The 24,284-nt window shown below is 58.7% G+C and overlaps 2 protein-coding genes across 2 annotated transcripts in view; both read right to left on the bottom strand.

Annotated features, from left to right (window-relative positions):
- Positions 1 to 74: 74 nt before the first annotated feature.
- On the bottom strand, positions 75 to 15,622 carry LOC117643063 (teneurin-a). The gene is made up of 14 exons (XM_034381712.1): positions 13,351 to 15,622; positions 10,904 to 11,023; positions 9,592 to 9,785; positions 8,931 to 9,515; positions 8,607 to 8,856; positions 6,019 to 8,437; positions 5,676 to 5,948; positions 5,201 to 5,509; positions 4,962 to 5,113; positions 4,442 to 4,883; positions 3,918 to 4,353; positions 3,414 to 3,832; positions 3,092 to 3,319; positions 75 to 3,008 (listed from the first exon to the last, which is right to left on the bottom strand). Exons 2-14 carry the CDS (start codon positions 11,008 to 11,010, stop codon positions 2,553 to 2,555), a joined length of 6,270 nt encoding a protein of 2,089 aa, XP_034237603.1. The 5' UTR covers positions 11,011 to 11,023; positions 13,351 to 15,622; the 3' UTR covers positions 75 to 2,552.
- LOC117643064 (teneurin-a-like) overlaps positions 11,143 to 24,284 on the bottom strand; it is a 26,172-nt gene continuing 13,030 nt past the window's right edge. The window contains exons 5-8 of the mRNA XM_034381714.1: positions 22,739 to 22,924; positions 15,984 to 16,130; positions 15,631 to 15,838; positions 11,143 to 13,377 (exon numbers count right to left, since the gene is read on the bottom strand). Coding sequence (XP_034237605.1) covers positions 13,347 to 13,377; positions 15,631 to 15,838; positions 15,984 to 16,130; positions 22,739 to 22,924 — 572 coding nt within the window. The 3' untranslated portion in view covers positions 11,143 to 13,346. The remainder of the gene's footprint in view (positions 13,378 to 15,630; positions 15,839 to 15,983; positions 16,131 to 22,738; positions 22,925 to 24,284) is intronic.

Genomic DNA, 24,284 nt, shown 5'->3' with positions numbered 1-24,284 from the left:
GGTGAAAAACTGGAGTTATCTGTGCATGCACCAGATAGGTAGGTGGTGAGTGAAAAAATGAACATAGACAAAAATGTCAAGGAACAGATGATTTATTTAATTTTGCAGACATTTAATTTTCTCACACTTAATTAAGTAACCAAGTACAACTTGATTCATTAGTATAGCGCTTTCAACGCTAAAATCAGTCAAATCTTTCAACTTTATCTTACAAGTGTTCATGGTTGGAATGTTACAAGAAGTAATTAAAAAGAAATACACAAAAAAAAACAATAAACAAACAAACATTAGCTATAAGCCATGTAATAACAGTTGATTTTTGGTTCTTGTGAAACCATAAGCAAATAAAAGTTTGCACATCAATATGAACAGTAAGTCTAAGATTCTTAACATTTACAAAAAGTGAAACAGTCACAGAGAAGGGTATGACTGAAACACAATTCCTTACAACAGAAACAATAATCACATGGTAAAGGCTGTGGCAATGATAATTGCAACCCACAATGTATACACAAGATTATAGTATTCTATTCCACATCCTGCAGTAAATAAATACCTGAACCACATCAATATTGTTTAACACACTATGCAATAGTACAAGGCCAGTCTTGTAGGTAGTGTTGCAAAGTAAAGAAATATAATAATTAGATGCCTTTGTGGCAAAGTATCTCCACAAGCAACAGTGCAACTTTACTAAAAGCTCATTCTCCTCCTTTTTCTGGCAGTTGATAATGGACCACAATGACATTACTTGCAACATAAAATGAAAATTGACACAATCAACAAAATTAGTCACGACCAGCATATGATAAAACTCAAGAGCACAAAGAAAATTCAGCGATATCAAAACATTTTCTTTTTTCTTCTTGTGAGCTTTATGAAGTTAGAGTATTTTAAATTGCATAACAAAATATTTACAACTTTTCATAATCATTTGATCTTTTGTGACTGATCACCCACATTCTATAATTTTCACAAATATATTAAGGATAGTACAATTCAAATAAACTCTCATGTGCACAAATTTGGCACTGACACCATTCAAAAAATCTTAATATGTATTTGGCATCTTGGGATCTCTAGCACTGGTATAAAAATCTTAAAAGATAATGTAAAACAGAAGAATTTCATATTTCCATAATTTCCTATAAACCAATGACAATAATCCACAAAATAAAATATAGTAACGGTTGTCCACACAATAACAAAAGCACCATAAAGGTTCTTGAAGTAGCTGGAACCTGTAGCCTATGACCAAATCAATAAATAGAGCCAGAACAAAACAAATAAAAAGCTCTATACTCAGTAAATGTCATCCACAACCTTAGTTCTGCAAAGCTGGTAAGAAGCTTGGTAGTTTGTTTTCTCAAATGTGATCTTATTTCAGACCCCTCTGACTCTGGAAACAGGACAAACAGTTTTCAACTAAACTGATCAAACACAGCACATAATTGTTTGTACATTTAAATGATGCCAAAAAAGTCTTTGAAACACATCAACTAACATATAAACACATGCATTTGACAAAATAGACATCAATATTTACATAATGCTGTGCAAGCACACAATGACAATAACAATGCTTCTTAGACTTAAATGCAGCAAAGATATGCCACCAAATGATAGCGGACGGGATTTTCAGTTTAAAAAAAAGGACTCTGGTACAATTAAATGAAAAAAGAAAGTGAATGATAAAATTCCAATAAATCTTTTATGTTGTGGTTGGGGCATGTCTTTGCTGCTCATTTCATGCATAATAATGGTATGCATGAAGAAAATGATCCCTAATGTGCCTTAACACAAAGCTCACAGTAATCAGCAGGAGGAGCACACACTGTGCATAGTAAGCCTCTTAAGAATAAATTCACAGAAAACACAAATATCCACTTATTTTTTACAAAACGTTTGTTGATTAAGACAACGAGAAACTAAAATTAAAGACTCAATCAAAAGAAGCACCGTGATCACATTCTCACATTTCTTTCACACACTATGTTCACTATTTAAGATGAAAAAGAGAGGCTCCAGTGAGAAAGCCTAGAAGTCAATTAATTAGCTATTGGCCTGGGTCCATTTTTACTGAACCCAAGAAATATGTTCTATTCTCACTGGAGCCGTTTTCATTGATTCATATTCTCACAACAAACCTCCACATACGCACACACATCACAGATATATGTTCAATACACATATTAATTGAACATGGTAACATCAACACAGTAAAAGACAATAACCTACCCTCAAGAAGGCTTCCTAAAAATAAAAGTAAAACAAAAAGAAAGACAGAAATAGGTCCGATAAATTTCTTTGGAAGCACTCACTTTTAGTGTCCTGCATTAAGTATCGTGCTTCACTACTTTTTGTGCCCTTTGGCCGAGAAGTCCACATTTGTACAAATATATATGTATATATTTATAAATATGTGTAGGTATATTAATAACTTATGTACATTCATTTCTTGCCATAAATCTGCTCTATTATGTACACGTCTCTTAGGCCTGAGCCTAGTGCCAGGGACGGAAGGGGCGAGGCTAAGGCGAGGCGAGACTTGACTAGCAGCTCGGCTCGGAGCACGGCCTCCACCACAAGTCCGCCGACGCGGAGGACGAGGCGGAGGCCACGGGCGCCGAGTCGCTGGCGCTGCGTTTCCTCTTGGCGGAGGCCCCAGGCTCATCGCCCGCATTCTTTTTGACGAAGCGGACGTTGTACGGGTCTTCGGCTAGCTCCGGATAGCGGAAGATGTCGTGGATGAACTCGCCCTCGTAGGCCGCCGCCTGGCCCGTCTTGAGGATCTCGTCCTGCTCCGACGCAGACCAGTCCACGCCCGAGGCCAGCCCCGAGCCCGAGCCGGCGTAGCCGTTGCGGATGGCCTCCTGCTCGCGGTGCCACGCCTTGCGCACGGCGGACGTCTTGGCGTGGTGCAGGATGCGCTGCTTCTCCTTCTCCGGCGTCGTGCCGTACCGCAAGTTGATGACGGCCGTCTGGGTGTGGATCTTGAGGTCCATGACCTGGCGGACAGAGAGACAAGTTGTTGCTACTGACTGACACTGACTGAGGCTGGGACGAGCAAGGCTCCAGCAGTTAGGCCTACCTTCTCCTTGTCGCCGGTCTTCTCGTGGAACGTGGTGTTGACGGAGCCGCCCAGGCGCTTGAGCTGGGCCTTGTCCTCGCCGGCGCGCTCGACGCGCGGCTGCACGAAGAAGAGCGTGTCCTGCGAGGCGCCGTGCACCAGCAGCAGCACGTCCAGCATGTACGAGCCGTTGAACACGGACGTGAACACGTCCCTGTAGATGGGGTTGGCCGAGGGCACGCTGTTGATCTGCAAATGAGGAGCACGGGTGAGGCTGGAGCCGCGAGCCGCGCCGAACGCAGGCAAGCGCCAAGCGGAATCAGTGGTCGGGGTCGCCACTTACCACAGCCTGCCCCTGCGCCGTCCGCGACACGATGATGCCCCTGCCGAACGGCGGCTCGAAGGCCGAACCGATGCGGAACGTCTGCAGAGGGTTGTTGGGCGGCCACGCGCCCTTCGTGCCCTTGGCGTCGACGGCCAGGTTGGAGGCGGCCGACGGCCAGCCGGACACGGACAGCCTGTCGCTGAGCAGGCGCTCGCTGACGTGGCTCAGGAAGCCCGAGACCACGCTGAGCGGCGGCCCGTCCTGCGCCCCCACCGCCATGGACGGCCGCGCCGGGGACACCGTCAGCGGCGCCGGGCTCGCGAACGGACTCAGGGGGCTGAGCAGGCGCGGCAGCGTGCTGTCCTCCACGGAGGGGTACAGCTGCGGCGCCAGGTTCGGCAAGTCGTAGCCCAGGGCGGCCAGCCAGCTGCGGTGGTCTGCAAAGGGAAAGGGGCGTTGTTGAGAATCCCTTCGGCGGACACACTGCAGCACGGCTTTGCGGCGCAAAACTGGATCGCTCACCGGTGAGGTGGTTGTGCTGCAGGCGCATGTTGATGGGGTCGTTGCCGTTGAAGCGGTAGAGGTTGAGGTGCGTGGGCTTGCTGAGGCGGGCCGGCACGTCCTCCCAGGCGGGGCCCATGAGCTGCCCGATCAGAGGGTCGTACACCTTCCCGCCCGGCATGTGCACCAGCGACACCACCTGGTCGAGCAGGCCGCCGCAGAAGTCGATGGGCAGGTACAGGTAGGGGTTCGAGTCGTACACGATGTGGCCGTAGGGCGAGCGCATGATCTCGCGGATGCCCTCGCCGTACTGGTTGAACACCATAACGGGGGTGCCGCACTGGTCCGTCGCGATGTAGTACTTGTGGCGGTACACCTGCGCGAACACGAGGTGGCCTCGGTCGTCGTACGTCAGCGACATGAGCTTGCCGTCGCGCGGGGAGTAGATCTGCGTCACCTGCAGGACACACGGGCACACACGGAGTCAGCGTAAGTGAAACAACGCCGAGTGCACTCAGCCACAGCGGCTGATGCTTTTCGCTTACCTCGCTGGGCCGCTTGTGGTTGGTGTAGAAGAACTGCGTGACGTTGCCGTAGTTGTCCTTGCGCACGCTCAGGCGGTCCAGGTGGTCGTAGTAGTAGCGGACGTCGAAGCGGCCCCGCTTGTTGGCGCGCACCAGCAGGCCCTTGGCGTTGTAGTGGAAGCGCTCCTCCCGCGCGTTCTGCGTCACCAGGCCGCGGCTGTCGTAGCGGTACACGCCCTCGCCGAACTTGACCACGCGGTCCATCTGGTTGTACTCCATGGGGATGGTGTTGCCCCGGTACGTGAGGGACAGCATGTTGCCGTTCGGGTCGTACTCGAAGCTCCACGGCTCCTGCGCCGCCACACCCGCCAACTGCCCGTCCGCGTCCCAGGTGAAGTTCTTGACGTTGGTGTACATGTTGACGCCCACGTTGCGCGTGTAGGTGCGGGTCTGGCTGATGCGGCTGGAGAGCGAAACGAACGAGGTGAGTGGGGGCTGCGCTGGACCGATGCACGGCGAATGCGCCGTTGCGCGTGCTTACCCTCGGGAGTCGTAGGAGAACTCCATGCGGAAGGCCTCCATGTTGTGGATGGTGACGGCCACTTGCACCTCCTGCATCATGCGGTTGGTGAAGCGGGTGAAGATGGCGGTGCCGTCCCCGACGCGAGTCTCGTTGCCGTTCACGCGTTGCACCTGCAGAGAGGAGAGCGGCGCGTCAAGGTAAACAAATACACCAAATTGAAAAAAAAAACCACTGCGAGTATTTGAGCTCGGGCGTACCTGGAACTGTCCGATCTGGGTGGCGGCCCCGGTGCGCGGCGAGTACGCGAGGCCGTGCTCCGGCAGTGCCTGTCCGCCGACGCGTCCCGCCACGCTCACGACGCGCATGTTGTCGTCGAACTCGTAGCTGATCTTGGCGTTGTTGAGCCCCGTCTTGGGCCCGAACTCAATGCGCTCCTCGGCCAGCAGGCCGCCCGAGTAGCCGTAGTCCCAGCGGTAGTCCAGGTCGCGCTCCGAGTGCTGCACCGACGTGGGCAGGGCCGTCTGCGGGGAGTAGCTCACGCGCGTCCGCCCGTCGCCGTGGAGGACCTGCAAGGCACCAACCATGTCAACTTGGCGGTATCCGGACCCTCAAGCACACGCGCTGGCAGCATGCTAGCAGCTTGGCGCCTGCGATCCACTGGGTAGGCCAGCCCGCGACACGCTGGAGCGCCGCGGGCTGGCCTACCCGCCAGGGGCTTCGAGAGACACTCACTTCCGCGAGCTTGCCGGCCGAGGTGTACTTGTAGATGACGCGCGCGCCGTCGCCGGGGTAGACGGTCTGCAGCAGCAGCCCGCTGTACGAGAAGTGCTGCAGGTAGGGCCGGGTGGCGCCGGGCGCCGTGTACGTGGCGCGCAGGAAGCCTAGGGACGGCTGCACGGACAGCGAGTGGTGGGTGCCGCTGGGCAGCGTGATGTGGCGGAGGCCGCCGTCGGCGTCGTAGCGGAACTCGAACCGCCGCTTGCTGGGCAGCGTGATGACGGTGGGCTGCAACAAAGGGCACGATGTGGGACACTGCGGACACGAGATTACAGTGACGTGCCTCCCGCGTACTCACCACGTTGAGCTCGTCGTAGGTGAAGGCCATGGCGCCGTCCTGCGGCGTGGAGACCTCGGAGAGCAGCCCCTTGCGGTCGTAGCTGTACTTTTCCTGCTGGTCGCCCCAGCGCCACGAGTCGACACGGCGGAAGCGGTCGTACGAGATGTTGACGCCCGCCTTGCCACCGCTGGGCGTCCACGACATGGGCAGCCCCTCGTGGTCCAGCGCCACGGTGAGCAGCGGCTGCCCCTCCCGGTCGATGAAGGTCTGCCGGCGGGTGGCCTGGTCGTACTCCATGGCCAGCACGCGGCTGTGGTTCACCCACAGGTCCTGGTGCAGCTTGTGCTGTGAGCTGCCCGCGTCGCCGACGATGTTGTAGCTCCAGGCCACCGAGTTGGGCGCCACGCCGGGCGACGCCGCCACCACCTGGTCGCTCCACATGGGCAGCATCTCGGCCTCGACGGGCAGCGCCAGCTCGAGCAGCGGGTGGCGGCGGCGCGCGGCGCAGGCCAGCTCGCCGCCCCACGACGTCATGGCCCAGGGCCCGCGCAGCGTCAGGGAGCCGTTGCGGTAGCTGGCCGCCTCGCTGGAGTGCAGGCCGTCCGAGATGACCATCCTCCGCGCGCCGCGGCCCGCCATGCGCAGCGTCACGGGCTGCTTCTCGTTGTGCGGGGCCAGGCCGCGCTGCTGCTGCGGGGACGCGCCGGCCGTGCCGCTGGCCAGGGCGATGGCGGCCTGCGGGGCGTGCACCTCCACGGCCAGCCCGTCGTCCAGGGAGATGCGGGAGCGCAGGTCGATGGTCTCGCCCGTGGCCAGGATGACCTGCGTGACGCGGCCCAGCTCGTCGTAGCGGTACATGGAGGTTCGTCCGCCCGCGCCCTTGGCGTCCGCGCGGCTCGTCAGCAGCCCAGTGTTGGAGTCGTAGTGCAGGTCGATCTCGGAGCGGCCCGGCTCGGAGAACTTCTCGAGGAAGCCGATGCCCGAGATCTTGAGGTCCGACTTGTGGTCCTGCGTGTTCTCGATGGTGCTCACCACGTTGCTGTAGTCGCGCAGGAACAGGATCTTGTTGCCGGCCGCGTCCGTGACGGTGGACAGCTTGCCGAAGCTCGTGTTCTTGGAGTAGAGGAACGTGTAGCGCGTGTTGCCCGAGGTGAGGTCGCGCGTGGCGACGTGCTGGCCGTACCGGTTGAACACGTACACCTCCCCGGTGGGCGGGAAGGGGATGCGGAACTCGCCGTTCTCGTCGTGCGTGGGCAGGTAGTGCTCCAGGGCCAGCACGTGCAGGCTGCCCTGGTCGGCCACGTGCAGCACGCCGTCGGGCGCCACCACCATGGCGGAGATGGACGTGAACTTGGCGTTGGAGGAGAGCAGCGTCTCCCGCGAGTCCTTGCCGGTGCCCATGCCTGCCGCCGGGTCGTCCAGCTGCGGTCCGCACACGCAGCCCAGCAGCCCCGCCGCCGTGGCGCCAGCGATGCCCGCCGGCCCGGCGGTGGTGCCCATGCCTTGTCCACCCGGCCCGCCCGGCCAGGACGCGTTGTTGCTGGTGCAGTCACAGCCGTGCGCTGGGAACGCCTCCTGGGTCTGAGGCCTGCCCGCAAAGTCGGACATTCGACCGGCCGAGTCCACGACGCGGATGGCGTTCACCTTGCGCGAGTCAGCCTCCGCGATGAACAGCTCGCCGTTGGGGCTGAAGGCGATGGACAGGATGCTGCCGAGGACAGTGGACGTGGCTTCGGAGCCCTCCTCGCTCTCCAGCTCCTCCTGCTTCTTCCGGTCGTCCTGCTTGGGCTGCTTGGGCGCCTTGGGCGCCTTGGGCTTGTCGTCCTTGGCCTTGGGGTCCTTGGGCTGCGCCTGCGGTGCCGGCGGCTGCTCGGGCTGCTCCTTGGCCGCGCACGTGGGCGCGTGGCAGTGTAGCGGCATGCCGGCCACCACCTTCACCTTGCGGTCGCTCGTCAGCTTCATGACGAGGCGGTCGTCGATGAAGTGCAGCGAGCCGTCCAGCGGACTCAGCGCCAGCCCCGTGGGCCACTGCAGCTGTGCCTGCGCGGCGGGGATGGCGCCGTGGCAGGGGATGGGCGTCCACAGGTTGTGGTGGCCGTGGTGCCCCACCAGCGTGTGGATGATGCCCTTGGGGTCCACGGCGCGGATGTTCGTGCCGTCCGCGATGTACATGGTCTTGTCGGCCGCGATCACGAGCCCCTTGGGGTGCGCCAGGCGTGCCGCCAGAGCGGGGCCCTCGTCGCCACAGTGGTTCTCGTCGCCAGGCACGCAGCGGTCGCCCGAGCCCACGGCCGGCTCCGAGTTGATGCGCGGGTCCTCGATGTTGGGGCCGAGCTGCAGCACGCGCAGGATCTGGTGGCGCTCCGTGTCGGACACGTAGAGGTGGCCGTCGGCGGGGGACACCGACAGGTAGTACTGGTGCGACACCTGCGTGGCACTGCAAGCAGAAACAAACGTTAGCCTCGCCACCTCTAGCCCGTAGTGGTAATGGTAATGGAGAGCTGGAGAGCAGACGCGGCGCTCCAGCGCGTTGCGGGCTGGCCTACTCCGCCGACCGCAGGCGCCAGGCAGGCCAGGCACGCCAGGGCGCTGCCTTAGTGCCTTACCTGAGCTGCAGAACGGTGTAGATGTTGCCGTCGGGCGTGACGCGGCGGATGAGGTTGAAGTCGCCGACGTAGAGCGAGCCGTCCGGGCCCGAGGCGAGCGCGACGGGCGTCAGAAGGCGAGCGTCCCTGGCGACGCCGTTGCAGTCCTCGCACTGCAGGGAGCGCTGCAGCCCCGTGCCGACCACCACCTTGATGGTGCGCGGGTAGCGCTTCAGGTGGAGCGTGGAGCCGTCGCCCTTCTGGAGGATGCCTGCAAAAGTCAAGGGAACGCGTCAGTCCTGCGGCGAGGCGAGGGAAGGCACGGCAAAGGCGGTGACTGCTCACCCTCGTGGAAGTTGTAGTGGTGGTGGATGCTGAGCCCCCAGCCGCCGATGTCCGAGATGTCCACGTCGAAGCCCTGCAGTGTGGCGGTCTGCGTCTCCCAGATGATGTTCCTGCACGTCGAGTGCTTGTAGCCGACCGACACCTTGGCCTGCGCCACGCCGTACACCTTCTGCTTGTACACGTTGCGCTTGTTCCAGGCGAACACGTGCGTCAGGTTGGGGTCGGCCTCGTAGGTCTTGGTGTGCACCGAGCCCTCGATCTGCACCGTCACGTGCACGTGCGTGAGCGTGGCGGGCACGCGGTCCTGCGTGAGCCGCATCAGCACGGTGGACAGGTAGCCCGGCGCCTGGCTGCTCTGGTACTGCAGGAACAGGTCCGAGCCGGGGATGCGGATGGCCTCCTGCAGGATCTGCGTCTCGGCGAACACGAGGCTGCGGCCGGACAGCCCGCCCACCTTCTCGGGCATCCAGGTGGACACGACGACGGGCTTGAGCAGGGTGTGGTCGTGCGCCTCGCAGGGCCCGGGGCCCGGCCCGGGGCCGTCCTCCACGACGGCGAACAGCGACAGCGAGGACACGGGCATCTCTGTGGACGGCACAAGCACCGCGTCAGCGCCAGCACGCCAGCACGCTTCAAGGCCAAACCAAGGCGGGGTGCTTACCGAAGCCGAGCGCGGCGGCGGCCGCGGCGTCGCGGTCCCTGGGGCTGGCGGTGTCGCCGGCCAGGGGCAGCACCACGGGCGCCAGCACCACGATCTGGTTCCACGGCACGAACACCGTGCGCGTCGTCGTCTGGAAGGGGGTGCGCAGGAACTGCAGCGTCACCGCGCCGCCCCCGTTCACCAGCATGTCGAACCTGCAAGCCACAGTGTCAGTGAGGGAGCGCGGGCACGCAGTCGACGCAGTCCGCATCGAACAACGGTGACTTGTTCTTTTCGTCCCACCGGCCCGTTCGCCCGTGCCGCTGTCTAGTCTCGTCGGCCCCACCGCTTCCTGGTTCCGTTATTATTTATGACGAATCCGCGACGGGCAATACGAGTCCAATTCCTCGGGGGAGGGCCGCGACGCCGCGACACAACGTCTTGATGAATGGCCGCCCTGTATGGAGGAGGGAGGGGAGGGTGGGCGGAAAAAGTAAATGGGAAAAGAAGTGCGGGCGGGCCGGGGTGGGCCGGCAGGTGTGGCGAGGAAGAAACGGCAAAGGGGCGCGGGGCCCCCGCGGGGAAGCGACCACATCGCGGACCTCCAAGACGGAGACACGGCGCAAGTAATGAGAAAGGAGCGTGACGGGGAGATTAATTCGCGGAATTCACGAAGCTGGCCACCTCGCCTCGCCTTTCAACACTCGAAACGCATGGCGAATACTGGTGACACGGCCTGAGGGACTGCCGGGCCGCCCGGCCTTGTGACAAGGCCCAATAACCGGGCCGGGGCCTCTCGACGCCCACCTGCCAGTGTCGCAATTCAAGGTAAAACGAGAGGAGAAAGATGGCGAAATGAGAGAAAAATAAAATGAGAGCAGGGTTTTCATCCGAGCCTTGCGGAGGAATGAGCGCTGCCAGGCAGCAGCAGGGCCGGGCCGGGCCGGGCCGCGGACAAGAAAACAAAGACAAGAAAGACGGGGAGGGAAAACAAGAAAAACAAGACGGCGGACTATTGCGCGCGGAAACAAGGAAACAAGGAAACAAAAGGGCCTCGCTGCCCCGTGCCGCGCCGCGCCGTGCCGCCCACACTGTCACACATTCCATTCCATTCCTCGGGGAGAAAGAGAAAGCGGTCGGACGGCGCCAGCCAGCACGCCAACATCGCAATGACAGGGGGGCTTATTCGACCGGCCGCGTTCGGAGAGAGAGAACGAAAAGGGAAAAAACATTCAAAGCGTAAATATTGATATTTTCCCCTTTCCATTCAATAGTCTTAAAAAAAAGCGCCCTCCAAAACAACAACAACAAACAAAGAGGAAAATGTACGTACCAGCCTCCGGCCCTCGTGAGTGTGAATCCGAGGCGGGCGTCCTTGTCCACGGACACCCGCACGCCGTAGATGCCCAGGCCTTGGGGAGTCACCACCTGGCCCCTCATCACCGACACCCGCCTGCACAATCGGACATGGTCACTGCGAGCCCCCGACGGGGCCGCGCCCCGCGCCCAAAGCGCCCCGCGGCCCCGCAGGGAGGCCGCCAGGGACGCCTTGGCGCGCGGGGGGCGCGCCCGGCCGCTACGGACTAGGACGGTCGGTGCAAGTTCCGAAACGGAGGCTACGAGTGCGCGTTTTAGAAAAGAGGGCAATCGAGGTGAACTCCGGCATGTCCCGCTGCAAATGCTTGTGAGGACAGAAACAAAAGAGTGTTACTGAATACGATCACAAAGATTAGAACGACCGAAAGAGTAAAAGTTGACGGACAACACACACAACATTGGCAGTAAAAAGGGAACGGCACAAGAAGGAGTTCACCAGTTGCACTTAAATTTCTCAGTACTCTCAGAAAACAACAAAAAACATTCGAATTTCGAAACAGTATGATTAAAAACGTCTCCGTTTTAGTTTCGCGCGTTTCTGAAGCACACTGTGTGCTCAGCGAGTTTTGTTTTCATTAGTTTTACGATTCCATGGACACAATAATTAACTACACATATATACATGACAAGATGGAAAGGCGCTCCAAACGTGACAGAAGAAGATATGCAGCTTGACAGCGCCTCCAGGCTAAGCCAGGATAGGGCGAGGCTTTGATGCCCAATGAGACTGCGCAAGAGGCCGATGCCTTCAAGACCTCCCAACAACTTACAGAGTTCAAGCATTCAACTTGGTTTTCCCCTTATGAGGGCTGAAAGAGCGAGTGACTTTCGAATTGCAACAGTCATTGGGCCCAAAGCCTGACCGTTTCCCCATGCAAACCGCTACGAACTAGCGGTTACCTAGGCACAATGCAAACTTACCTCGATGCAAAATAACAAGAAATTAAACAAGAGGCAGTGTACCCAGGAAAACCAAACTAGACTGCACATATTCAGCAGTATTTCTCTGTTTTGATTTTCCCTTCTTTGGTGATACCGATAAAGACTACTGGCAGCCTTTCTTTCGTGCTATTTTTTTTGGTACAAAGTCAAACATCTAATAGATCCACGCTCACCATTACCGGTCCGATACCTCAACCATACCATAGAAAACTACATGTTACAGAACGGTACAACAGCGGGACTCGTGAAAGAAAGACTGCATAATATCGTAACGAAAAGCAACAGAAATATAACACTTAAAAATAAAGTATTAAAAAAATCCATGGCAAGTCAGAGAAAACGGTCAAATTGGAGTAGGACCGCTCGAGAACGCAAAGGGACGAGACCTAGTTACACAAAACCACACAGAAAACGTCGAACGCACAGAGAGACAAGTAGGAACGTTATCAAATCAGTCTGCCGAGGCTCATACAGGTGGCGGTGAGCCGGGCGAGCCTCGTAGCGACCGTCTGCGGAGTCCACAGCGTGGACCTTCTCATCTCGTCATTTCGAGAAACGCGGAGACACTACTCCAACATTTCCGATATTCCCAATAACTTCCATCAAATCAATATCACTTTCAAACAATGCGGAGTAGGAAAGCAGCGTAGGTTTTAGTTGGCAAACTTTCCGCGACCAACTAGGAGGAGCGGGGAGGGCAGGGAGGAGGGAGAGGGGCGGGGTGTGGCACACATAAACATATAACAACAGGAACAAAGCAGGGTAGGGTGAGGGAGTGGGAAACACGTAAGACGCAGACACAGGAGGAACACACATAGAAAAATAAACACATACAACGTTTCAAACAGCTGCCATTTTCAACAATACTAAAACTCAATAGAAATAAAATGAACTTTTCGTTTGAAACGAAATAAAAAATAGCACAACATGTAAAGCAAAATAAAAAAAATCTAACGGATAATACTAAATACAAACACTACTCCAGAACGAAAATAAATCCACACAAATAACACACATAGAAAGACAATGATACAAGCGCAGCGATGTGAGCGGCGAAAGTACAGTACGGCAAGTGCAAGTAAAGCGACATGTAACTTAGATTATGGGGCAGGTTTGTGAACCAAAAATTTAAGAAGCCAAGGATGAAAACTTTGAAAGGACACACATGACGTGAATGACGGAATGCTGAAGCCTGCTGACAGCTTCACGTACCGGAAAAGCACGAAACAAATTTAAATCAATGACTGCGAAATTTTGTTTGAGACGTTTTTCAACGACAGGCCAAAATATAAATCGGCCATGAGTCTGTTCCAAAGTAAACAAAAAGGGACGTGAAAAAGCTGAGAGGATCGCAAAAGAAAAATAAAAGTATGCAAAGAAACAAACGGGAATGGTTCAGGATGGAGGGTAATTAAATTTGCTGGTATATACGAATTTCGTATGCAACTTTCGGAAACTTACCGCGGTGTAAATGAGCTCCAGAATTGACTACGCGTTGAAAAATAATGAGAAACATGGGGTATTACTATCCGCTCAGCTCAAGCCAGCAAGTACGCGTTTTATTTCCTGCAAACTGTACCGCAGGTGATTTCGAGAAATCACAACGATTTAGGAGTCAATGTTCGCCAATGAGATGCAAAAACAATTCGTTTTCTGCGGTACAGTTCGAGAAGGAGCGCCGAAGATGTAAAATGGCGCTATGCGTCACACTTTAGCTAGGACCATTCATTCAACCTTTCAGACGCAGTTTATGGAAATGAGAAAGAAGTCTATTCTCAACACAGCAATAAGCCGGTTTTGTACATGTTCAAATGAAAACTTTAATTTATTTACGGTGTAGGAATAAAATTTGGAAAATAAAAAGAAAATTTTAATGTTGGGGAAGATGGACACATTCACTCACACACTCACACATCGCACGCATACGAACGGACACATAAGGAAAATAATAATATCTAACATGAATTACAAGTGGACAAATCCTACAGGACATAGGACAGACACAAGTCTCATATGAGACCAATGGACGAAACACAACTACAAACACACACTTTTCAGCTATTTTGAGAAGAAAGCTCGAACAAAAATAATGTGCTTTTGGGACTTTGAATTTAGCAAACTTCATCACTGCTCAAACCAGAGTGTCTCTTGGTTCCTTATTTCATGAAAAATGCAAATATTACTTAATGCAGTTAGCAACTTTACTTGTATTCGTATAAATATTACGGATAAAATTTTGATGAAATTTGTTTTTAGGGCTGGACTCTAAGGTAAGACCTACTATGGCAGCATAAGTTAGAAACTTACAGACACAGGACGAGTAGCACGTTATGACAAACACACACACAGTTCGACACATACAAGAAAAAATGTCTTTTTCTTGTATCACATATCAAACAGAAACAAAACACATAAAAAACGAAAACAAAAAAGGGTAGGGTAAACATGAGACAAAGACACAGGGATAGGTTACAGGGCCCGGAGACAAAGCAATTAGAGTCCACATGACAAATGGAGAATCCATGCCGTCCCCCGCGCAGTAAGGCCGGGCAGACAGGCCGGGCAGGCGGGCCGGGCAGACCGAGCAGGCAGGCACGCAGGCCACGTCGCCCGTTCATTGATATGAACGGAAGCGAGTCCAACAGGCCCGACTTGTAATAAAACAATTGAAATGCGCCAAGGGTGGAGATTGTAAAAGTTTTGTCTCCGAGGGCCCTGGGGAGTGAGGGGAAGGTGAACGCAGGAAGGATGGATAAGGTTCGGGAAAGCGGGGCCAGGCCAGAGGGTTGGGGGTTGGGCCTGCCCAGGGGCCTGCCCAGGGCGAGGCAGGCCGGGCCCAGGGCCGGGCGAACAGGACGGCGCCCCCTGAGCCCCTCGCGGGGCTCTCGCGGGGTCTTCGAGCGCCCAACAACTTAAACTAACAAACAAACAAACAAAACCCCAACACAAACCACGGCCAGCCAGCCTGCAGCGCGCCCAGCCCTCAGGACTGGAGTTAGTACGTGTTCTGGAAGTAATAGTTTTAGCTGATTCAATTACTCGCTGCCTTTTCGCAGGGCAGGGCCGTGCAGTGCTCATAGACACGCATCACAAATAATTTGACATCCCCATCTTGAAAATGGTTGTTACGGTGAACGATTTATCCGTGTCAAAAATTACTACAAACACAGTTTTTAGAACAACGAAAAATTCCTAATTCTATGAACCGAAATTTACAAGTTGATTGGGTACGAACGAACCAGGTCAAAACTCCGATACCGTAACCATTTTGTTGACTTCGAAAACAACTAAATCTTATTGACCATTTGGACCGCCCTGCCCCTGCAACAACGATCTCTCGAATACGACCGGCGCTCCGGAGCGCCACCCAAAAGACTACAAGCACGAAAAACCAATCATTTTTTTTTCAAAAACACTCCAGGCGGAGGAGGGGCTTTGCTCTCCCGCCCGAAACGGTCCCACCACCACTCACAACACAAAAAAAAACCATCACACACGCTGCACTTGGGGTCAGCGTGAGCCAGGAACAAGGGCCAAGCAAAGCGTAAAAAAAAAAAAACAGGTTTCACTTTTGAAAAAAATATCGATTGGTATTTGAAGGTTTGAAACGCGACAGGCCCAAGGAATGCTGCTGTTGCTTGGCCCCGCTTGGCCGCCACTGACCCCGAACACACGAGTGAGTACCAGACAAAGCGAGACACAACAACGCGGCCGACGAGGGGCTCGCGAGGAGCGGCCTACCTTTCGGTGTAGCTCTCGGTGTGAGCATAGCTCTGCACCGAGTTCTCCTCGATGAGGAACTTGACGCGCTGGTAGAAGGACGCCGTGACCAGGGGCGGCTGCTTGCGCAGCAGCACCTCCACGGGGTTCTTGGAGGAGAGGCACATGATGTGGGACAGGCAGATCTCGCTCAGGCAGCACTCGCTATCCGAGCAGTCCATCATGCCGTCTGCAACAACCAGCCGTTAGCGGAAACAGCGTTGCGGCGTACCGCCGTCTCCAAGTGCGCAACGCGCGGAACCATTTCCGCCTCAACCCTCGCGCTGACGAGCGCGTGGTGGTCGAACCTGCTACCCGCGGCGTGGAACACTCACCATTGTCGTTGTCCTTCTTGTCGTTGCACTCGGTCTCCAGCCGGATGCCGCAGTCGCGGCCGGCCCAGCCCTCGCCGCACACGCAGCGGTACTCGCCGTCCTCCAGCATGCACGTGCCCTGGCGGTTGCAGCCGTTGAGGCAGCCCGCTGCAACGGAGAACAAGGTCCTGGGTTCAAGTCCCGACAAATGCGCAGTGCGCTTTTCGCTTTTCGTTTCCCCCGTGGCTCGGGAATACTAAAGCACTGCCGGAGACATGTCCCCCCCCCCCCCCGAGCAGACGACACAGCGACGCGGCCAAGCCCAGCCAAGGCAGGGACGCGTTAGCCTAACAATAACACTTCCAGGCGATTTTATTCTGGTCTTGAACACGCAGCACAGTCGTATCGGCGAAAGGGGGTGGAAAGGGAGGGGGAGGGGTCATTGACGTAGCGATTGGCCAAACTGCCTTCCTAAGTGGAGCGCGTCCTGCGCGGCCACGGCGGCGTCTTCTTGTCTTGGTGTCCCCCAGCCTCGCTCGGCACGGCCCCCTCGATATAAGCAGAACCGGCAGAACCGGGGATTGATTGTCGCTCCGAGTTGGCCGGGCTGGCCGTAAATCTCCAGTGGCGTGGCGTGGCGTCCGTGGCGCGGTCCATCCCCCCCCCCTCCCTTTCCAAATCCGGCCCGACGGCCCGGCGCCTCCATTTCCCTGCTCACGTGCTCCCAGGGTGTTTAATCGTCCAAGGACTCCGAAGGGCTCGGGGCCTGCCGGGTCTGCCGGGCTCGCGAAAGGTGAGCCGAAGCTGAAATACGCGCTCGGTCCCTCAGCGTGCCTGGCCGTGCCTTCCGGCCTTGCCCGCTTCCAGTGGCGTCGCTAGCGCTCGCGCCCACTCCCGGCTGATTGGAAGCAACCAATGCAGTCGATTTGCATCAAGTGGCGCGCCTCAGTCTGCCAGGCCTTGGCACGCCTTGGCGGCACCGCCCTTTCTTCCGGACACCGAGCGCTCGCTCCGTCCCAGTCCCACTCTGTCCCACTCTGTCGTACTCTGTTCCTCTCTGTCCCCCGAACCCAAACTCACACTGAAATCAAATCTCGATTGCTTTCCCCCGGGGTGTCCCCTCGCCGGGCCGGGGGTGGGGGAGCACTAGTGAGCATCAAGAGCTCGGCCCGCCGCGCCCCGCCCCGCCCCACCCCGCCCGGGCGGCGGGACTTTCAAATGAGCCGCATTGACTGGAACACGGCTTGGCCATTAGGCCGGCCATAACCCCTGGAATACTGAACAGTAATTTTGGGCCGTTTAAAATTCTAGGCAGCCTTCGTCGCCCACTTCTCTTTTGTGCCGGCGGCTTAATTGTGCGCCTGGCCTGCCTGGCCTGGTGGGGCGTGGGGCCGTGGGGCAGCCGGACGGGCGGAGGGGCCGCGGGCCCCCTCGTGGCTGAGCCGCGGAGGGGAGGGGTACCGCAGGGGTGGGGCCGGGGAAGGGGGTACCAAAGGGGTGGACACTGCACGAAAGTTACAAAAGAAAGGCTTGTCTAGGGTGATGAGGGAGGGGGAGGGGTGAATTAAGAAAGGTGGAGAGAAGCTAAAAAAAGAAAAGAAAACTGGGGTGGGAGGAACGAGGGTGGAAAGCGGCACTGGGAACGCGGGCAGGTGTGGCAACAAAGTGCTGGCCTCCGTCCCGGCGGCCCCCAGCCCCCAGCCCCGCACTGACCACACCCACGCCACCAACGACCCCCTCGGGACGGACACGGTATTCGACACGACACTGACACCGCGGCGCCGCCGCACCGCACCGCACAGCCGGCCGAAGCCCCGGCCAGTTCGCCTGTCTCTTTTTCTCGACGAGGTTCGCTTCCTGGGAATCCTACGCCCCGCCGACGCGCCGCGCGCCGCCACTCCACTGTCTGCTCTGCCTTGCTCCGCTCGCCGCGCGGAAGTGCGCTCTGGCTTCCCTTTTTCCCGCGCGAAATTTGTAAAGTAGGTCACGGCGTGCTGCGCTATGCGCTGGTGCGGCGCCGCGGGGCGACCCGCTGCCACTGCCACGCCACTGCCACGCCACTGCCACGCCACTGCTTGTTGTGCGAGTCACCAATGCGCTGCACGCTGCACCGCAGCCTCGCGAGGAACCGATCGCCCTTTGTCAACGTTCGCGGAACGCCACAAGGAAGAGCCCGACGGGCTGGCTGCCGACGGCGCTCCTCCGCGTCCACGCCGCACGAAAAACGTCCCCCGGTCCCCGTTTCGGTGAGGAGTCGGCCTGGAGCTCCTCCGGGAAACAAAAGGTTAATGAAGGCCAAGCTCCCTACGTCTGCGGCCGCCCCGCCCCGCCCCGCACCTGGACTGCCGTCCGTTTCGGATAATTTGCGAACACAGTCCCTCCCCCGACAAGTTGACGGAGCGCCAAGCGGAGCCGAGCGCGCGGTCGCCGTCCGGAGCCCCGGAGCCCCGCCGGGCCAGGGGGGCGAGGGGAGGGAAATCGACAGGACAGCAAACACAAGGGCGGTCGCCTCGCCCCGCCACCCCGCCCCGCCCGGCCGGGGGTCATCGTGCTGGCCGTCAAAGTCGCCAAGGCAGATGGTCGCCCTCGCCCTCGTCCTCGGCCGGCAGCCCAGCCCCAGACCCCAGCCTCCCTCGGACCGCAGTCCGCAGTCCACGCCGTGCCAGCCAGGCCAGCCAGCCAGGCCAGCGAGGCCGTCTCGCTGAGCACGGCCACGCGCGCCCACAGGCAGGCACAGCCCCCACGCGGTGGACGCTGCGGCGCGCTGCAGCAGGCGGCTTCCCAAACGGCGCCTCGTCGCGCTGTCTCTCTCGCTCTCACGGGGCGTTCGGCCCTCCCACACCGGTGCGAGAGAGACAGCGGGACATGGCGGCGCCCGCTGCGGTCCCAAGTCCGAAGTAAAAGCGAGGGTCTTTGTCGTAAAAACGAGCTAGGTGAACGCCGCCCATGTATTATTCAATGCAGGATAAATACCGGCTCTACTCGCAAACTTCCTTTCCGACCCGCTCTCCTTCTCCCTTTCTCTCTCTCTCTCTCTCTCTCTCTCTCTCTCTCTCTCTCTCTCTCTCTCTCTCTCTCACCCTGTTGGCAGCGAATCGGCTCGCCGCTACTGCAGCGCGTTAATTCGAGCCGCTCCAAGGCACGGCACGGCCCGACTTTGCGACACGTGCATTTACCAAGCACAAAGGCCTTTGCGGCGGGGCGGCGGGGCGAAGGATGGGGCGCTGTCACGGTGCCAGGGGTGGCGCGGGGTGATGCACGGGCCGCCGCTTCCGCCTACCTACGGCCCTACGGCCGCCCCTTTTCGACGATGCCTTGTGCGTGAGTGTGTGTCGTGTGTGTGTGTGGGGGGAGAGAGAGAGAGAGAGAGAGAGAGAGAGAGAGAGAGGAGAGAGAGAGAGAGAGAGAGAGAGAGAGAGGAGAGAGAGAGAGAGTGCCGGCTGCGGTGCTGCCGCGCTGCGGCGGCCGAGCGCCGTGCCACATAGGCAGCGTGAGTGCTCGGGTGCCGGCGTGCGGCCTACGCCGCAGGCGCCTCGAGCCTCCGCTGCACCGCGCTCGGCGGCACCCCGGCCGGCCCCCTCCGTCGCTCTGTCTCTCTCGCACCCCCACGGAGCGCCGCACGGCCGCACGGGTGCGAGAGAGACAGAGCGACGACGGCGGCAGTGCACCCCAACCTCACTTTCCGAACCGAAAGCGAATTTCCCGCGGCTTTCCCGGTTTATGGCGAGGCGAGTCCCGGGGCGCGTTTCCAAAATGAGCCGCAGCCAGGAGGCTCGGCCGGCTCGGCGCCGAAAGAGGATTAGAGACGCCGCCAAAACCCCGACGAAAGACATTAAAATAATAAAAAAAGAACAAGCATTCCATAAAAATATGGCAGGGAAAGGGAGGGGAGTAATCCGTGTCTTTATGTGTAGGCCCCCGTGCGACCCCGTGCGGCCCGCCGTGCTCGCCGTGCGACGCCGCCCCTGTTGTATAAAACAATCCGGCCGGCAGGAGCGAGAGAGAGAGAGAGAGAGAGAGAGAGAGAGAGAGAGAGAGAGCGAGAGAGAGAGCGATGGCGAGGGAGAGAGAGAGAGAGGGGGGAGTAAGGAGAGCGAAGAGGCCCCCTTCACCGAAACTTTGGACTGCTTGGGGGCGCCGGGCCGGGCTAGCGCCGCGCGAGGCGCCGTCCCCGCCGTCCCCGGCGCCGTCACGCGGGGTCGCGCAGGAAGCCGTAACTCAGTGTCTGTTTGGAGGCGCGGCGCGGCCGGCGAGGGGCTGCAGGTATCACCGCCGAATTACACGGCGGCATGACGCGCTGCACCTGCACTGCCCACAGTGTGGGCCCCACACCTGCAGGCCTGCACCCTCCACTGTGAGTGCACCTGCACGCCGGCGGGGCGCGGCCCCAGGTGGAGAGCCCTGCTGGAGGCTGGAGCGAAGGGGTTTGTGACGGGACCAAAATCGTACCAGAATCCCCAAGTTCGCTGCTGCGAGTTCCTCGTCTTGAGCAGCACAACGCACTCCTCGCGGTCAAACTCGGGAGAATGGCGAGGCCACACAGATGTCTGTCTGTCTGTCTGTCTGTCTGTCTGTCTGTCTGTCTGTCTGTCTGTCTGTCTGTCTGTCTGTCTGTCTGTCTGTCTGTCTGTCTGTCTGTCCGTCCGTCCGTCCGTCCGTCCGTCCGTCCGTCCGTACCCTCTCACGGCGCAATGACCGCACCGCTGAGCGCTCGCCACTTCCTGGAGCTGCCCGGGGCTCGTGATGAAGATGAAGGCTATCAATCACTGGGGCGGTGACAATCCCTTCTTCCCCTGCACGTAGCGGGGCGGGCGGGGCGGGGGGGGGCGGGGTGGGGCGGGGCGAGGGTCGAACGTGACCGGACCGGAACCGGACGTCCCCCGAGCGCCCTTAACGCCAACACGGCTATTCCATCAATTAATAAGGAAATTACCATCCCCGTACGCCTGTTCTGCTGGGTGTGCAGAGAAAAGGGAAAGGGGGGGGGGAGAGTTTAACGCGACTACGACTAGAGTGGCGTGGCGCCGCCATTGTGCCGACCTGCTTTTGTTTTGGAATATGCTGCCGCGCCACTGCTGCAAACGCGAGCCCGCGCAACAACAACAACACGCGAAGAGCGCTGCGACACAAAATTCACTCCGGTTCACTGCTGGCTGGCTGGCTGCCTGGCTGGCGGGGGGTCACGGTCCGACATCTGTTCCCGGACCGCGGGAGTTGGCGCCGGCCGAGCGCGCAGGACATTCGTGGAGCGATTGGACGCGAGGCGAGGAGGACCGCCAGTTAACGCGCGCCATCCCTTCGCCCCCCCCCCCCGCATTCTTCCCGCTTCCAGGACGTCCAGGACCGCCATTGTCGCCCACCACCTTTATCCGCCGCCATTTTTTCTCCTCGTCGCTCCCCGTTGCCTCCCCCTCCCCCTCGCGTGGATACCGCATCGCCCGCCTGCCCTGCGCCACCGCGCCATCGCGCCCGGATCATGTTTTCGGACCGCCGGCAAAAATGGACGCGTTGAAACGAAATCGCGGGGAAGAGGAGGAAAGGAAAAAAAGGAGCGCAAGGGACGGCAGGGGGAAAGGGACAGGGAGAGGCGGAGCGAGCGAGAGGGACGGAGAGCGGCGCGACGCGTGCAGCGCACGTCGATAATTGGTTTTCGATAATTAGCCGCCGCCGCGGAGCAAGCGGAGCGAGCGGAGCGGGCAGGCGGAGTGACGGAGACGTGAATAAAAACGGGGGGAGAGGGCACGGCACTGCTAATCAGGACCAGCTCGACGACGAGGCGGACGGACGCGCTCTCGAGGCGGGTAGGGGGCACTGGACGAACCGCGTCCTCCACGCGGACAAAAGCGCCACCAAGTCGAGGCGAGACGATGGCCGCCCATTATCTGCGGCTGATGAGCGGCGCGCGCGTCTCTGTCTCGCGGCCACTGCCCCTGCGGCCCCGCCGCCCCACCCTGCCGCACCGCCCCGGCCCGGCGTGTCACCGCCACCCTTTTAAAACTAATTACCGCCATAATGGCCTCATTGGCCTCCAACAAGTTCAATTTTCGAACACTACTTTTCCGCGCGCGCCCTCCTGGCCCCTGGGCCGGGCCGCGGTCGCGGTGTTGTCCCGAAGAAAGGCGTCAGGCACTTCTGGCCCTCCTGGCGGGGCGGCCCATTCAAAATGAAAGTTTTGAATTACGCGGCCCTTTAGCTCCACTCGACGGCCGCATGGCTTGACGACGGCGACCCGATCCCGTCCCGTACCATCCCGCCCTCGGCGCGCCCTCGCCGTCGGCCGGGGAGTCCCTGGCGAACCAGAGCGGCAGGCAGGCAGGCAGGCAGGCAGCCAGGCAGGCAGGCAGCCCCGCCACCGCCATCGTTCTCCGGCACGGCGGGGTTCTCGGGGGAGCGCGCGAGCCGGGAGAGCGGGCGGCGCGGGCGGAGAGCGAGGGGCGGCCGCGGAGAGCACCTTGCGTCGCTACGCCTCGCTACGCGGAGAGGTTCAAGTTACGACTCTGTCTCGGAAATGACCCCTTTGGGCGGGGAGGGGGGAGGGTTGCACCTGAACGCGCGCGGCGGCAGCGGCAGGCCGCGGGCCGGAGGGTCGCTTCTCGGGGCGGAGGGCGAACGGGGAGGCGAGCGGCAGCATCGGACACCGCCCTAGGCCCTAGGCTCGATGGGGGGAAACAGCAAGGAACCCATTTTTAAAATGCTCCAAATTCCTAAGACGCCCAGATGCCCTCAAAATTTCCTTTGCCGAAATTGAAGGCTGGAAAACACAAGGTGGTACTTACGCAGCGTGCAGTGGCGGCCGTTCCATCCCTGGCTGCAGACGCAGGTGCCGTTCTTGCACTGGCCGTGCTCCGTGCAGCGCGTGTCGCAGGGCAGCTGGTCGCAGCGTTCCCCCGTCCAGCCCGGCCGGCACTTGCAGCGGCCCTCGTCGCACACACCGTGGGGGCCGCAGTCCAGGCCGCACAGCGCTGCAACACAACAAGCAGGCCGTCAGCGTCAACGTCAGCGCCAAGAAGAAGGGTTGGGCCGTCCTCGTCGGCCAGCAGGCTGTAAATCCTCGCAGACAAAGTCGTTTTAATCTCGCCTTGCCCCCCGAACGCACGCATACACAATTTTTAATCTTGTAAGACGATGAAACGAAAAAGAGATTGTAAAAAAAGTGCGGTGCCGCGAGGACCGAGAAAATAAAGAAGGTCCTGGCCGAGCCAAGAAGACCGTGATTTACGTCAGGGGCTCTAAAAGCCAAACCCTCAAAAGGCAAATGCCACATCGGCAGGGCGCGGGCGGCTGCCTGCCTGGCTGGCGGGGCGGCAGGCGGCACGCCGAGCAGGCAGCCACCCTTTGTGCATAAGAAAGCGCGGAGGGGCCAAACTTTGAAGTGACCAGAGCCACGGCGAGGAGGGGCGTGGCGGGGCGTGGCGGGGCGTGGCGGGGCAGAACGGACATCGAACCGAAAAGAACGCCGGCGGCGGCCTGTCCAGGCCTGTCCCTCCCATCCCACACACTGTAATGTGGAGTGACTCGGCTAAAGAAGAAACTGGCCAAGTCTTCATCGGAAAGGAAAAAGGGGAACGGGAGATGGAGACGAGCGAGGAGGAAGGAAGGAAGCGGACGGGACGGAGCGAGCCATGGCGAGCCGACGGAAGCAAATATATGGACGGGCGAGGCGGCGAGGCGGCGTGGCAGTATGGCTCATTGTTATGGCGGGGCCTTGCGTTGCGGCTATGGCTGCGGGGCTGCGCTGGGCTGCGCCATGGCTGGAAGGCTGGCTGGACTCACTCCCCCGAGTCCCCCGTGCGCCGGCAAGCCTGGCAAGCCGCCAGCCGGGCGATATGTGTGGCGCGATATCCATCGTCTGCCATTGGACTCAGTGCCGCGCTGGTGGCCCCGCTGGTGGCCCCGCTGGTGGCCCCACTGGTGGCCCCGCGGGGGGCAGCGCCACGGTGGCGGCATGACGACTACACCGTCAGCCACCTACGCCGGACGGCCAGGCCAAGCGCCGACACGACACGCGAGTACCGCCCGGATTTTGCCACGAAGGAAATCTCCACATTATGGAACTCTGTCTCAGGCTCCTAAAGGCCCAAGTGCGGGCACGGCCAAGCAGTCGGCCTCGGTGGCCTGCCTCAACCTCAACGACGCCGAGAGAAGTCGGAGGAGCGAAGAACAAAACGGCCCAGCGGAAGCAACCTCCAGCAAGTGGCGCTCGGTTCGCTGCTGTTGCCCCGGCGGTGTGGCGGCGCGCCCAAGAGAAAATGCCTCCGTTTCTCTCGTCGGCGTCGTCGGCGCGGTGCAGCGGCTGAGAAATGGCCGAGAGCAAAGAGAGGG

Source organism: Thrips palmi, unplaced genomic scaffold (genome assembly GCF_012932325.1).
Source record: "Thrips palmi isolate BJ-2018 unplaced genomic scaffold, TpBJ-2018v1 HiC_scaffold_16, whole genome shotgun sequence".
Lineage (NCBI taxonomy): Eukaryota > Metazoa > Arthropoda > Insecta > Thysanoptera > Thripidae > Thrips > Thrips palmi.
This window is presented reverse-complemented; position numbering and strand designations above follow the sequence as displayed.